General features: G+C 44.0%; 1 protein-coding gene across 1 annotated transcript in view; it reads left to right on the forward strand.

Annotated features, from left to right (window-relative positions):
- Rad51b (RAD51 paralog B) overlaps positions 1–16,301 on the forward strand; it is a 520,188-nt gene that overhangs the window by 465,256 nt on the left and 38,631 nt on the right. Inside the window, exon 9 of the mRNA XM_029484370.2 lies at positions 5,022–5,125. Within this exon, the coding sequence (XP_029340230.1) occupies positions 5,022–5,125 (104 nt within the window). The remainder of the gene's footprint in view (positions 1–5,021; positions 5,126–16,301) is intronic.

Consider the following 16,301-nt stretch of genomic DNA (forward strand, 5'->3'; position numbering starts at 1 on the left):
ATTTTCAAGTCCCAGTTCATGCCTTTGACTTATTTTTTTTATTTGTATTGGAATCCACCAAATGCCAGACAATGAAGTCATACAGCCTTGGCAGGTCTAAATATCACAGTTGTTCAAAAATGGGAGGAAGGGAGAGTGCCCCAGTTTTCAGAACTTCCGCTGAAAATGAACACAGAGAAGACCTACTTATCAGTTTCCTAACCAATGAGGTCACTGGGCAGGAAATCACCTTTTACAAAGAGTCAGTAAGCAGACTCTCCTGCTTTGAATTTTGCATAAACAGCATTAGTGAGCACTTATTCCAGTCCTCTCATGGGAATGCTAGAAACTGCAAAGACAGAAAGGACCACTAGGTTCTCCTATAGGAAACAAGACCATGCATGTATCATAACTGACAGCCTCCCTGTTGACCCCTCTCAAGTGATCTACCACCAGAGCCACCCCCAGTTCTTCTCTTGCGTTTGAAGCCTCGTGAAGTGACCTATCTTTCCTCTCCTAACCTGAGTTTAAGCCTCTAGCTTAAAGGTCAGCTGTAGGCCACCTGACTTGTGTGAATGCAGCTGCTAGGCCAGTTGAGCAAAGTTAAATAACTTGCCAAGCCAGGGCATGCATGTGCTGCCTTTGTGGAGACCTCTTGCCCTGTGTTATCACTGAATATCAGAACAAAGGAAACTGACTGTGGAGTCTGAGTGACATGCAGTTTCATAGGAGTGATAAGATAACTTGTCAGGACCGTTCCTGAGGTGGGCCTTTGGGCAATCCAGGACCCTTCTCAGCCCCTGTGCACAGGAGAATAACAAGATATTTGATCTTCAAGACATGATGAGCCCAGAGAAGGCTAATCGAAGTAGGGGTTGGCAGCCTAGTTTTGAAACCTAGCTCTGCCGTTAATCAATCTACGTGACTTTGAGGAACTGACTTCGTCTCTCATAGCTTAAGTCTGTCAGTAGAACTGATAGTGTTGTTATCTCATAGGCTCAAAAAAATGTGTACTGAGATATGAAATTCAAATGATATAAGGTGTCTCTATTTGAGGGGTTTACATAGTGCCTAGTATATAGTAAAATTGAAAGCATTGTCTTCATCATTGGTAACTTTAAAGGCCTTGCTGGGGTTATTCTCACACTGGCCTGATGCTTGTGTGTCTGGATCATGTCTCCTCAAGGTCACTCACTCAGAGTTTCCCCTGGAAGCTTTTCTCTGTCATTTGCCCTTGCAGCCCTTGATTAGGTCCCAAATATATCTGACCAAAGAACAGCCGAGTATCTGCTACCCATCCATCCCGCTCCCGTGGGCCTTGTGGTATAGAGTTTTTCATTTTGCTTTATTTTTGTTGGTTTTATAACCATTTGCTTGTTTATTTACTTTTATGAAATGTTTAAAACAGTCACCCATGCCCTGAACATGTCTCTGATCTTCTGATCTCTAGAACCATCCTTTGCCTTTCTTTAGAACTAGGACACTCCACCAGTTTTATCACCATCAAAAAAAAAAAAAAGTTGTAAGTTCTTAACCAATTAGTAACTCCTAATTGTTCACATGTAGCCTTTTCTTGGCAAACTGTGAAGCACAGCTTCACTTAATCCGCTCACTTAGGAGATGTATAAACAGCTAGCTGCTACAGTTAGCTTGAAAAAAATGCAAACCTATTAATTTTAGCTTAAGGTAGAATTAAGAATGTAAATATGCTGTTAAAACAAGCCTATAACATGGTTCAGCATGGGAATAACGTATTAGTCATTTAGTCAGTGTATCCTTGTGTTAAGTGATACAGGGCCTGCTAGCACAAACAGGGCATGCCTCTGGCTCATTTATTATGTGTATTATACAAAAATCACACAAATAATATACCACAATAGAAAATGGAGGTGAGTGAGAGGATTTTAAAAGGTATTTTGTAACTTTAGAGGAGGAAGGCAGTAGTTATTTATTGTGATGATAAGAGAAGTTGGCATTTGAGAGGCAGCTCTGGACACAGGGTAGATTTGAGACATGAGGTCATACCATACATTTTCTATGGGCACATAGGTGGGGGGGGGGGGGGTTGGGAGGTGCATGCCTTCAGTCCCAGCACTTGGAGGCAGAGGCAGGCAAATCACTGTGAGTTCAAGGCCAGCCTGGTGTACAGAACTGGTTCCTAGACAATGAGGTCTACACAAAGAAACCCTGTCTTAAAAAACAAATACAGACAAAACAAAACAGAACACCACCAACAACAACCCTTTAAAATGTAAATTGAGGGAAATTTTATATGTGGTGCTGTAGACTTGAGCCCAGGGCCTCGTATGTGGCAAGCAAGGACTCTACCACTGAACAATAGCCTCAGACCAAGTCCACAAAACATTGATTTTTGGCTTTTCTTTTTAAAAGAAAAAATCAAAAGAGGGCCTGGAGAGATGGTGGCTCAGCAGTTAAGAACATTCCCTATTCTTACAGAGGACCTAGGTTCCGCTCTCAGCACCCATGTGGTGACTCACAGCTCCCCATAACTCCAGTTACAGGGGACCTGACACCCTCTTCTGGCCCCAGTGGGCACCAAGCACACACATGGTGCACATATATACATAAAAATAATAGCTGAATTATGGAATCAACCTACGTCTATAGCAGAGGAGTGGTAAAAGAAAACACTGTTTATAGAGACAGGTGGAATTTTTTCAGACATAAAGAGAAATAAAATTATATCATTTGCAGTAAAATGGATGCAATTGGAGATATTTGTATTAAGTAAATTGAGTCCCCCAAAGGCAAATATTATGTATTTTCTCTTACTCATACTTCCTAGATTTTATATAGATCCATAAAATCTTACATGTACATATGGTATGAATATGAAAAGGAAACAATAAAACAAAGGTGGCTAATAAGGAGGGAGAAGAAAGAAAGGAGAAAACAGAGAGATATGGGGGAATGTGTTCAAAATGTGCTATCTACTTGTAGGAAAATATCCTTCTGTAACCCAGAACCATGAACAAAGCATATATACCACTGTGGGGGGGGGGGGACAAAGCATATATACCACTGGGGGGGGGACAAAGCATATATACCACGGGGGGGGGGGGGACAAAGCATATATACCACGGGGGGGGGGGGGGGACAGTGGAAGGAAGATGGAAAGGTTGTGTATCTCCAGGAAATTGGAAGTGAGTTCATCTCTAAGGTGAGAAAGACCTGGCCTCTTATTAATAATGAACATGCATTTCATAACCACACAATGGCTCTTTAGCATTTGGTATTAGATAGGAAAAACGCTGGCTGTGCCCAGTTCCCTGGGGTCCACCCAGATGAAGAAGAGAGAGAGATGAAAGACAGAAAGGGTAAAGACGTGCTCTCTGAGGTAAAAGTCAACAGAGAAGGCCAGAAGAGTCTGTAGGAGTGGGGAGCTTTATCGCCTGCTGATTCGAGGTCAAGGCTTGTGAGAACTGAGAAGTGGAAAGGACACAGGAAGCTCAGAGAGATAAAGTCAGAGGGAGGGGCAGGGGCAGAAGACAAAGACCACAGAATATACTGTTCAGGCCTTAGCATCTTATCCTCCGGTATGGAGGACCAAAAGGACTGGATCAGGGCGTGAGGTCATCAGATGCACATAGCCAGATTATTTCCACCTTCCTCTGTTCATGTATGGGTTGTGTACACATGAGCCAGGGATACTTTAAATTTTACTCTTTTCTATTTGATGCTAAATTCTTTAAATCTCCTCATTGAAGTCCATGCTATTGATTTTTCACCCAGTGCATTACCTAACTTTGGGGTTCCAGAACTGTTGTATTATCAAGGGGTGCGTAGACCTTTGTCAGAGTCCTGTTCTGTGCATTACAGGATGTTTAGCAACAACACTGGCCTCTACCTTCTAGATGCCTGTAGCCCTCCCACTTAGGCATTGGCCAACAAAATCACCTCTGGCTAAGACCCACTGAACATCATTTCTCTGCTGTGGTTTTTAGACCCAAGAACTTTGTGGCTGGGTGGAGCTGGTTCTACCTTAAACTTTGTCTGTCCTGGGAAAGAGGACCACTTACTACTTGATCATGGTGAGGTGCAGATGAGATGATGCCGTGAGGAGGCTGTGAATGATGCCTCGGTTTGTTTCAGTTCATTCAGTGAACATCTATGTTCTCAGTCTCCTCATTGATAGGAGATTGAGTTTCAATGGGGAGCAAAGTGTTCCATGGGCCCCCTCAGGCCAACTTCCCTGCCATGGCCTGGAGTCAAAGAAGGCCCAAGATTGAGGAGGAACCCTCAGGCTGTGTCAGACTTGGATTAGAGGGAGCTGGATTCCCTGAAGCAGGGCTTGGCAGCTTGCCTTTAAAGAGAAAGGGGATTGGAAGTAGGGATGCTTTCTCCTGGTCGTGTCAAAAGAGATCAGTGAAGCTTTGCAGACATGAGATAGCTGTCCACGTGCAACTTGAAGTAAGCTAGGAATTCACATGAAGTCCAGTTCAGATCCTCCTTACAGGAAAGTCTTAGAGGGTAAAGAAATGTTTCTCTTAAAATAGAGCAAGCTAAAGCGGACTGGATAGGAAAGGCTGAGCTCGCCCAGATTCCCTTTTGGCTGTGGATGTTTACAGGGAGAGAGGGCAAAGGAATGTCATCTATGCCATGAGATTAATAAGGAAAACTGAGTTAAGATGCATAGCAATCTAAACGAAGATCTACTAGTTCAACTAAACCAAGATGGCTCATAAACAATAGAGTAGCGCTGTGCCCTTCTGCCAAGGATGGGAGAGGTGTGGTTCTTTTTGAGTAGTGGCTTTGTTGCCACACCATGCATCTTCTTGTTAATGTGTAACTGCCTTTGTTTGCCCATGGGGGGGTCACTTTCTGCTAAGGCTGAAGGACTCCATGCTGACTCTTATTTAGTCCCCAGTTCCTTAGTGCTGGCCTTCTCTAACTCATCTTTTTTTGTTGTGATGAAGCTTTGAGTACCCTTCTGAGTAAGAATAATGACTGAGCTTAAGTCAAATGCCATGTAAGGCAGGACCTCTCTGCAAACTACTAGGTTTTGTTCTGTCTCCTTGCAGGCACTTCTAGATCCAGCTGTTTGGTAGCTGCACTAGGAAACACATGGGGTCACTGTGTGAACACCCGGCTGATTCTCCAGTACCTTGATTCAGAGAGAAGGCAGGTGAGTGAGTGCTCTCCCAGAGTTCTTCAAGCGTGAAGGTAAGAAAGAAAGATGAACTGGAAATCAGAGCATCTGAAGGTGGTCGCCACCATATCTGTCCTGGGCAAGAACTAACTGACCGTAAGGAAAACTCTCCTGTCCTAAGAGCAACTAAAATAAAACAGGTGGGGGGGGGGATGGAAGTGGGGGTAGGAGTGGAGAGGTAGGCTGGAGGGGAGGGGAGTTGGCCATATCACAGGAAAACAGTTTGAGAGTGGGTCCTGCGGTTAGCATTTCCTCAACATCTGTGAATGACTGGTGACCACTCTTGGAGATGAGGGATTTAAATTCTGTTAGGTATGTGTTGAGAACTAGCTAATTTGTGAGCAAATTAAATAGTTGCCATACCTTTTCTTGGCATGTGTGTGTTTTGAGACCTTAAGGTGGACACCTTCTACTTAGTGCTAAGCCCAGTGTGTAGCTTTCACATTGCCACATACGCTAGGGGGTTTAAGAACTAGGTATCATCAGAGGGTGCTCTGAAAGCATAATGACTTCCTCAGGTCCCCTTGTTTAGATTTCTGGCCTCAAGAGAGAATCCCTCTATTCAGAAAGTAATACTGTCCACCCCCTACTTAATCTTCTCTCCCAAATCCAGAGAAAGGAACCCTAGAGCCTGATCTTTTTAAAACTCACAAAGGTTGTATCTCCTGATGCCCTGCCTCAACTTTATCCCACTTTTTGACCAGACTGAGTTAGCATCTCTCAGGAAATCGGGCAAAGGCAAAAGATTGGGTGGATGCCCTGATGTTTTGAGTGGAGAAGAATTCACATGCCAGATTTGCCAGCTAAATACACAGCAAATCCAGGTTAATAAAGAAGGGGGTGGGACTGGCGGGCCTTTCCAGGGGAGATGGGGCAGAATGGTATTGCTTTTATAGCAGGAGATAAATTGACTCTTGTAGCAAGGAGCCAGGGCTCATCAAATACAGACATGGGCATTTATTTGCCTTTTCCAGACAACTTTATGGATGTCCTTGGTTACAGACCAGAGGATTCTCCTTGATTTTCTTGGGCTTGTGTAAACAGCATTTCAGCCTGGACACTAGGTCAGCCCTGTTCCGAGAAGATAAAGCTGGTTATTCCATCCAAGGAAGCATTCCTGTGTTTTCAAGCCCTAGCATGCCTGTTACTCAGGGACACCTTTCCACTGTGGTTCCAGTATCCTGGTTCTGAGGCCAACACTTTTCTTGATGGAATACATCCAAACGATTTCTGGAGAACCTCATGACCATTGGTGTGTCCCTTAGATGGGCGAATGTCAGTGGAAAAGCAGTGTGTAGCTAGCTATCAGAAAAACACTGAAAAGAGCAACATTCTTTGTGAATCGGTGTGGGCAGAGGTCTCTGTGACCACCAGGGCTGGCAGAGTAACAGTCCTTGTGAGGTCAGAAGGAAATCCAGTTAACATGACTTAGCTGGTGTTGGTTCAAACTACAAAAGTCTGACACCAAGCAGTTTATTTTAGACACATTTAAGTACAATAAAACTTTGGGAATAAGTTTCCTGGTAAAGGTTATCTCAATCCTGTGTGCACAGTAAAGCTTAAGGCAGGACTACATCAAAACTCTTTTTGCAAAGCACACATGACCTCTTCTATTGATTAAGGGCCTAGGATCTGGTGTGGTCTTGGTCGTATAGATAAGGTAGAGGTCATCAGGCTATACAGTACTTGTGACATCCGTAAGGATGGATTCTATTGACTGAGAGACAAAGTTAAAGATAAAGGTCTAAGGAGGAAGAGTCTGGAATAAACAATCTAGGGGATTCGGGTGAGGCCTGGCCCTACAGATAGCAAAGGTCACCAGGTTATTAACTGTATATCCCCTCCTGGCCCTCTGGTATACAGAACAGGTATACATCCCTTCCACTGAAGAGACAAGCCTGTGTATTTAACATTGCTGGTTTCCTTAGTGCTTATCTGTGAGTACAGGGACTTTTGTGTTCTCAATGTCAGTATTGGTTCTTTCACTTGATGGACCCCACTTCTTGAAAACCCATAGTATCTCTGCCTTTGATTTGAGATGGCTTTCTTCCTGAAACATACTGATTCTGTGATCTTTCACATACAGCACCATGGAATCCAGGCTTCCAGATTCTAGTTTTTCTAATTCTAGATAAAATTTATAAATAAATAAAGTTAAAAGCATATTTTTTGGTCTCCTTATAACATGTTCACCATGTCTATTTTGTCAGAACCAACAGAAAGTACTTGACAGAACCAATGTTATTTTTTTGTATCTTTGGTGACTTGAGGATTTGGGTGGCTCTGACTATGAGGGTCAAACACAGGCCATTGATTACACGAAGAGCACAGGAACAAAGTGTGGATGGAACAGTGACCATCTATGAACCATTGGTATGATCTACAAAGGGAAACGTGTTGCCCTGGTTACCAGTCAGCAGCAGACTTGAATGCCTTCGAGTCTTCTTTTCAAACAATAACAAACAATTAATAAAAATATGACTGGACTACCAATCCAGACAAGATCACATACATTTTAATTTCTCAGAAGAAATATACTGTTAAATGTGTGACCTAATACCTAGGATAATAATACCTATAATAACACAGCTCGGTCTGATGTCCTTATCTTGCCTGAGCAGATAGTGCGCCTGGTGATTCACTTGCTCTTTCCTGTGGTCTTAGTTCATGACAACACAGTGAAGCCATACGAAGATAAGACTTTTTGGTGATATGGGTAACAAAACAATCCTTTCAAGTTAGTCTAGAAATACCTTCTTATGGTGCTTCTCAGCAGGAGAGCGCGTAGGGCCATTTCAGGATGGTCAGTACTTCTGAGACGCCAACTCGAAGGCGGCAGGTATCGCTTGTATGTCTTGGTTTGTGTTTTGCTTTCAATCTGCAAACAGAGACCACTCTACCAAGGGATCAAACTTATGGGATGAGGATGATGTTTTTATCCTGCACCAGGGCTTCTGAATCTAAGGCTTAGTCTGGGATCATGGGGCCAGCAGGGATGAGGCCAAGCTGAGCAGCCTAGGAGTAAAGTGTATGGTCCAGAGGAAGCAGCCCCCCTTGGCTGATTATTTTCTTCACACCCAGGAAACTTTGTAAAATTATATAACTAAGAAAGAAATCTCCTTATCAGGGCACAAGCCAAGTTCAGCCTCTTGTTTATTCTGCTTCCGTGTTAGCAAAAACCTTCTTAAGAAGCTTTCTTTTGCGTTAATTCGGGGCTCTTTCTAACTCAGCTTTCATTTGCACCTTCCCTGTACTGCTTCAGCCCTGCTGTAGTCATTTCGCAATATTTTTCTTCTAACCAAAGACATGACTTTCGAGTAGAATGAAGGTGGTCTCTACTAGGCTTTATGCTTATCCTTGACCTTTAAAAATCATCCAAAAATATGTGTGAGCTCATCCAAGTGCATGGCTTAGAGGTGCCAGGAGGAAGGAGGCATAGTTCTGATCCAGAGCACCTTCCAGTCAAGGAGGGGAGATTTCGTGCATGCGCGCATGGATAATCAACAGGGAAGCCAGAGTAAGGGATACTGAAGTGCCACCACAGGATGGTGTCTGGGTAACTCCTGCATGGATGGCTAAAACACTATGAATCTAAAGAAAGGTGAAACCATCAGGGGCGTCCTAGAAAGCACTAGGAAAGGCTGGGGGGACCTGAGTAGTTCCAGCCAGTAGTTCTCAAGCCTGGCTGCATTGCAGCTTCAGTATGAGATCCTTTATGAAATACCCAATGCCAGAGCTCCATGCTGACTATTGACTAGCCAAAGCAAAGCCTCTGCCTGGGGAAGGGGGAACAGGAGAGCACACATAAGCATCAGCATCCGTTTCATGTGTAAAGCTCACCCAGGTGATTTTAATGAACTAGCCAGGTTAAGAGCTCGTGCTTTAAATAAGGATAGGCAGAAAGGGAAGATGTCAGGATGGTGCCCAGCACAGAAAAACAGCTGGAAGGTGGTCACAGGATGGTACAGGGTGGATTCTGCCTTGTCACTGAGCAGAGGGTTCCTCTCAGCATTTGTCTGACAATTCTTTTTACTGAATCACCCCCTGTCTACTCATTATGGCAGAAGATACTAGAATCAAAGAATGAAGAAATGTAGCCGATCCCCTCTGATTGCTCAGTTTGCTTGGAAAGACAACCATGAAAATGGTATGTTCTATAAGAGTATCAATAATTAGTAATTGCAGAGTCCATAGAAGGCTCTGCCACTGGTAAAGGTTCTGGGAGGATCAAAGAGGCTGAAGAGTGGCTCAACAGTGAAGAGCACTGACTACTACTCTTCAAGAGGTCTTGAGTTCAATTCCCAGCAACCACATGGTGGTTCACAACCATCTGTAATGGGGTCTGATGCCCTTTTCTGGTGTGTCTAAAGACAGCTACGGTGTACTTATGTACATAAAATAAATAAACACATCTTTAAAATTAAAAGAAAAAGGAGGCAGCAATATACACAGTGACTTGGCCAAGACTAACATTTGGGAAGTTTTTGAAGCATCGGGTTCCCTGTGGTGACTCAGAAAGTTGGAGCGTAGGTGGCTGTGCTTGAAATGATGCAAAACCTGATGGAACCTTCAGAGTATTTTCCATCAAATCCTCGTGAAGCCTGTTCCTACAAACCACATATGGCATTATATAAATTTTGAAGTGCCCAAGAAGGAGTAATGAAACAAATTAATCCTGGCTAAGCCTCACACCCTCTTGATGAAATAAATATTATGACTCTCCTATTTCAACAGATTGGAAGGAAGTAGCCATTTCATATAGGCAGTTTATTTGAATAGACTTTATAACGGTATTTTCATCTTCTGCTCTGGAGGCACCCTAAAGTTATTGAACACTTGAGGGATGAGCCCATATGTTGATAAGACCAATACTGTACATTCAAGCCCCAATCCTGATTTGGATCTGTGGCTTTCCTCAGTGCCATAGGTTGTTGGCGGTCCTGGACTTGAGTAGCCAGTGTTTCCTTTCTGATGACGGCGTTTTCTCAGAATCCATTTTATACTTGTCAAAGGCCCAGTCTTTGTCACTGCGAAGACATAAGCCTTCATTGACACCCCACTCCCCCACTTCCCTCTGGATTACAGTTGTATTGGAAACTTATGTCTCTTCCTGTACTCACAAGCCCCGAATTAGGAGCTCAGTGAAGACGTAGCTTCAGAGCTGAGGACATTGTGTGACACACATGTAAGGTCTTGGTTCTGAAGGAAGGTGAAAAGGAAAGAGGTGGACAAATCCCTCTTAGTGTGCTAAGGCGACAGGAGGCAAGTTCCAGGCAATCGTCGTAAAACAAATGACGAGAAGGAAACGTATTTTTTATTAATACATGAGCCCAGCCTTGAGTTACTCTTCCCCATACTGAATGTCGCAGCTTAGTAGTTCCTTTAAAGCCCCAGTAGTCAGCTAGAAAGTTCCGCTTCAGATTACAACTGCAAGCAGACACCTGCGTAGCAGTGTAATAGGAGTATTGACCACAAAGACAGTTCAGAAGCAGTTTGCTGGGAGCTATGGAAGAACCGGAGCCAGTCTACTAGAATAACCAAGCCAGAGCCCTAAACATGGCCCATGTCACATGAGAGAGGGGTCCTACAGCCACCTTTAGGGGCAGGTGTCTTGAGTTCTTGAGGGTACACAAAAGTCCTTAAGGTAGAATTGGCCACGATGTGAGGTGTATGCCTGTGTTCACTCAGACATTAAATGATGTTAGGTTGCTGTAAGCCACAGTCAGACACAGTTTTGTGTCTCCTTGCTTTCAGATCTCTCTGAAGATTTCTGCTCCAGAGAGATCATACTTAGTTAAGCCTTAACACAAACATAAGCTGTTCTCACAGACAGCTTCTAGGTAATCATACCATCTCGCTTGCTTTCCACCCCAGCACATCTGCTTGTCTGCTCTTTGTAGGTAAAGAGAGAGAGAGAGAGCAGGGGAGAAGTGGAGGGTGGGGAAGAGTGATCACAGATCACATATGCAAAAGAGAGTTTGGCCATGCGACTGGGTGGGAGGACCTTCTTTTAAGCATAAATATCTGCAGAAACAGCCAAGGGAACATGGAATTCCAGCCAAGTGCGTTGCCTTGAGTATGATCGTTGCCTCCCTTTTTAGACTGCTCAAGTGTGAAATCTGAACTTTTGCCCACACTCCTCAATCAGAAATGCTCTTAAACAGGTATTGTACAGATTAGGAAAATGGTGACTTTAAAGACTTGGGCTTTCTTTCTTTCTTTCTTTCTTTCTTTCTTTCTTTCTTTCTTCAGGCCACCAGGTAGGTAGGAAGGTAAGTAAGGAGGTAGGTAGGAGGGCAAGTAAGTGGATAAGGAAAAATCTGAGGAAATTCTACTTGAAAGGATGCTATGACCACGGTTATGTTGAGTTGGTGTCACAGAGCATATACACGGGTCTAATAGAGAAAAGGACAACACTGTTACCAAGTCAACAACCCCTATGACTATCTCCACACTTAAGAAATACACACACACACACACACCTGAAACGGCTCCCTGGAAAAAAGCCAGTGGCTAGGGGCTGGAGAGGTGGCTCAGTTGTTAAGAGCACTGTCTGCTCTTCCTGAGGACTCAAGTTTGGCTCCCAGTACCTGCATGGCAGCTTACAACAATCTGTAAATCCAGTTACAAGGATCCAGCACCCTCTTCTGGCCTCTGCAGTCACTGCATGCATGTGGCACACAAACATACATTCAAGCAAAACACACATACATCCTCCTCCTCATCATCATCATCATCATCATCATCACAACAACATTTTTATCAAGAAAAAATCAGTATGCCTGCTATCACCATTTCTTAATGGGTCCCAGGAAAGGGAGCTGTCTCTTAAGGCCTTGGGCACATTCAGTTAAAAACACAGGTGCAGTTGGTGCCTGGCCCTTCCATTGAAGGCCCTTTATTCTAGCCTTCAGCTACGACAGATCATGGACCCCAAGAGTGCATCTTCCCAAGGAGATTCTGAGCACCTTAGAGACTTTAAACGTCTAAATAAAAATGAAAGCTTTTTTTTTCTTGGTCAAAGTAGAGTTGTAAAATTAGTTTTTACCACCATCTCAAAAAAGAAAAACCCCTGAAACACCAAAAAAGTGTAGGAAACATATATGTGGGGATAAAGAATATATTTATTAGTGTATTAAACCATATACCCTTATTTTTGTAGCAGGCTTATTCCTGCTTACATGTCCTTCCTTCTCTCCTTGAGGATCCTGGTCTCCATCCATCAGGAGCCTAGTGCTAGGTCTACGCAGAGTTCTGAAGGCTGAACCTAGGGAATAAGCCGCCCTCTCCATCCCTCTCCAGCTCGGAGGAATTTTATTTTTACATGCTATTGTCTGGTTCCAAGTCCCCTGGTGCAGTGACCCTCCCAGCTCTAACTTGCAAAGGAAAGGAGGCCAAATAGCCGGGTGAGATTTTTTTTTTCCCAGAGAAATCTAAGCAATTACAGGAAGTAAAAGAGACACAGGGCTTTGGAACCAAACTGAAGACCCTGTTTGTCTAGCTTTTTTTTTTTTTTTTAATGCTTTCAGTTGGGAAGCAACATAGGAAAACAGCTATGCGCTCTCTTGGACAAGGCCTGTGACCGAGTCAAGGACACTGAATTGTGTTTGGCTCATTTGAAAATGAAGGTAGGGGAGGATGCGGCATTCTTTAGTTATGGGTGAAGAACAGACCGTGGAACAGACCTTTGATTGGGGGAGGCAAAGGGAAAGAAGGCTTTCATATCTTCATCAACTATGAGTTGGTTGGCATTTGCATCTGCATTTCCCCTAGAATGTGACAGTGTCTCATTTGAAATCCCTCCTGGTTTATCCAGTGTCCCTGACTACAGTGAGTCACTGGATAAGCTAAGGTGCCTGTAACCCAGGAGGCCCTGGGGTCATGCCGGAGGAAGGGTCTGAAGCTTTTAGGAGCCTGTTGGTGACTCTTGCAACAGCAACTCTTAGACTCATGCTCTCTTCTAACCTCCTAACTAACCTACAGTTGGGCAAGTCTCTGGGGTTAAGTGACTGATACACAGTCCTGAAGCTGGCAAGAAATGGGCTTGGAATTAGAATTCACTTCATCTCACTCCTGACATGTTGTCATTTTCACTATTCCTGATGAATCTTTAAGATAGATTCTGAGTTTCAAATAAGTCCCCAAACACAGCAAATTCTTAGGCTAATAGGTGATGTGCTATTTATATCTCCTATGACTTTCAGTAATTCATTAAAAAAAAATTCTACAGAACTCTGCAAAAAAAGCATTATTACAAACACCTTCCCACTCTACATTGCAATGAATTATAAAAGTCAGTCTTTGAACCTTGGGCCCAGAGAGGAGACTCGGAATCTTTTTCTTACTTAAACATCACAGTGGAGCAATTCCCCGTGGAGGATCTGTGCTCACAGACAATCTCCTGTAACTTCAATTGTGCTCCTGGAAGGACACTCTCCAGCCCCAGGCTTCCTGTTGCCTGCCTTCACAGGTTAAAGGCATTCAGTCCTTTTCCTGGACTTTTTTCTTGGTGCTTCCAATGTGGAAGATGCTTTGTGCTCATCTCATTTTTGAGTCTTACATGTTCCCTGCAAAAAGGCCTTACAGGGCAGGAGGCAGCAGAAAGCAGGAGGCATTCTGTGTAGGGGCCCATTTTCTGCCATGTCAGGCAGGGCCTCATGCTTGGTCCCAGAGTTCCCGGCAGAACTGAAAGCGTCTTCTAGGAGGGGAAGAGTTAGCCTGTGACAGAACCCATAATGGTGCAGCCTTCAAGGCTGACTCTTTCAAATGCATGATTGCCAGTCATCACCACAATAGTCCTTCAACACAGGCATTAACACCCCCAGTCTTACCAAGCAAAGCTGGGCTGGTAAGATAAAGAAGGATATTCAATGATAACTTCAAAATGTAGACAGGTTTGTACCGGAGCTCCGGAGCCCAGGTAACATGTCATCGGAGGTTTAAGAGGTTTTGTTGGTGTTACTATCATTTACATTTTTAAGGGTGGGAATTAGATGAGGGACTAGAAAGTGACATTTGTCTCACAGTTAATGGCTCTTATTCTGATTCTCTCTTTCTCTGTCTGTACCCCCCAACCCCGCCCCCATTCCCTCACTGCTTCATGCTTAGTTTTCCTGAAAGACAGCTGGATCTAGAATGTCATTTAACTTACCTTCAAAGAGTTACCACTCAGGAACAAGGACACGAAGGGATGATAGTCTGATGTTTTCTTCCCTTGTTCTGAGTGTTATTTTGCTTTAAAAATACTCCCGACAGTGGCCGGTGAAGAAGTGCTCAGTTCTTTCTGGGTGTGTGACTCCAAACACCTTGAAGCAGGCCCAGGTCATAGTACTACAGTCTGGGTGCTGTTGCCAGGGAGAATCTATACAGTGCACTTTCAGGCTACCTGGCCCTATGGTCTCTGCTGTTTCCCAGAAGGAGCTGCGGCTGAGAGTACAGAGTCGGGTACAGTGCTAATTTGCATTTCTCATCCTTCCTGAGGTCCCTGACTGGAGCACTGGGTAGAGTGAGGCTCTTCAGCATCCAAAGAGCTCACAAAGTTAGGAGCAGGGACTGGATGCAGACAAGGGAGTCACATGATGGGTGTGTGAGGGTAAATGGATATGTCTCTGGCATTCGATTCAAATTGATGAAGTCTTATGTTACTGTAACATTTTATGATACGCTACACATTATCAAATGCATGATTGGTTGTCAGAAGCAATATAAATCATTGGGCTTTCGTGATTTCTGCTGCTTCATCTAATTTGGAGTTTTCAGTTGACATACTCCTTTCTTCCCTCGGCCTTCTTCCCCTGTTGCCCCTCTCCCTGTCTCTAGCCTTCTCTAGAGCAGGCAATGGCTCTGACAACTGTCTTGGGTAAAATGCTTGAAACAGAGGCTTTTCATCTTTGGGTCTCCTTCTGGAAGTTTCCCTTCTGGGCTTGGCAGAGCTTTAGAGTCTTGGCATTTTGGACAAAGACGATGTGTGCTTGAGTCTTGGACTCCTGCTTTATTGTTACCAAAGGGACTGTGATTTTGAGAACACCTTTGGTAGCCAGGCTGTGGTGCCTGCATCCCCATGCCTACTCTCTAAAGCTTCTTTTCAGAACTGGCAGTAAAGACCCAGGGTTGGAATGTTGACGCAACCCTCCCCAACAGAGCTCTTCACTGCCCATTGGAAGCACAGATGAGATACATCGTCACAGAGCTCATAAAACAGAACCGAGCGAGGTCCTGGGTGTAGTTGGGAGAGACCAGGAGCTGTCTACCCAAGGCCCCCACAGTCCTGGCTTTGGGGTTAGTTTCCTTTGTTACCCCAGCTATTTATTGGGTTTCTTTTGGGCCAGTTACTCTTCTAAGTTCTTTGTGGGCATTCTCTTGTTCCAACCTCGTAATAACTCTAAGGGGTAGGCATTTCTAGGTATGATTTATAGGTGAATACACTGAGGTTTATAGAGCTTTAAATTTTCGCTCTAAATCGCATGGCTTCTGGCCCAGAATTTTTCTTCTCCTTTGTGCCATATCCAGTTATACATATGTGCTCCCTCATCTACACCTCTGGGTTTTTAACCTTCATCCTATATTATATCCCATGTTAATGTAAGGTTTTCATGCATGCACTTGGAATTAATTCCTCTGTTCAACCCCTGGGGGTAACTCCCTGAAGTGGTTATATTAAATAGAATGTTTCCTTCAAAGAATGGGATGATCTTTACCTTAAAAAGGCTACTTTGATCTCCATCAAGCTTAGATATTTCCTATGGCTCTGTGGCTCCATGTGCTACCAGAACAGTTCTGCGAGAGAATGAGCTCTTGCATCTTGCTGAATCTTCCCATCCCTCAGAGAGATCTCTGCTCTTTTCATTCAGCTTCCAAACTATGGTCTTGCCAGCAGCATCTTTCCATGGACTGGCTTCTGCATTCATTTTGTGTCCTTCATTGTCAATGAAGAAAGAGAGGGTGCCTCTGTGGAGATGTGCTCACCTTTAGAGCAGCCTTTTACTCATCCGCCCAGGATGTTCTCCAGTGAGAATGGGCAGGGCCCGTAGCAGACCCCATAAATGCATCCCTTCCTTCATGGGTGGTACATAATGACTTAAATTATATCTGACCCCTCACTTTTCCCTTAAAATGTCATTTTCCCACATAGGAGGCAACTTCATGGTTTACC

The sequence above is a fragment of the Mus caroli genome, unplaced genomic scaffold (assembly GCF_978045245.1).
Source record: "Mus caroli unplaced genomic scaffold, Mus_caroli_1 scaffold_14, whole genome shotgun sequence".
NCBI classification, from domain to species: domain Eukaryota; kingdom Metazoa; phylum Chordata; class Mammalia; order Rodentia; family Muridae; genus Mus; species Mus caroli.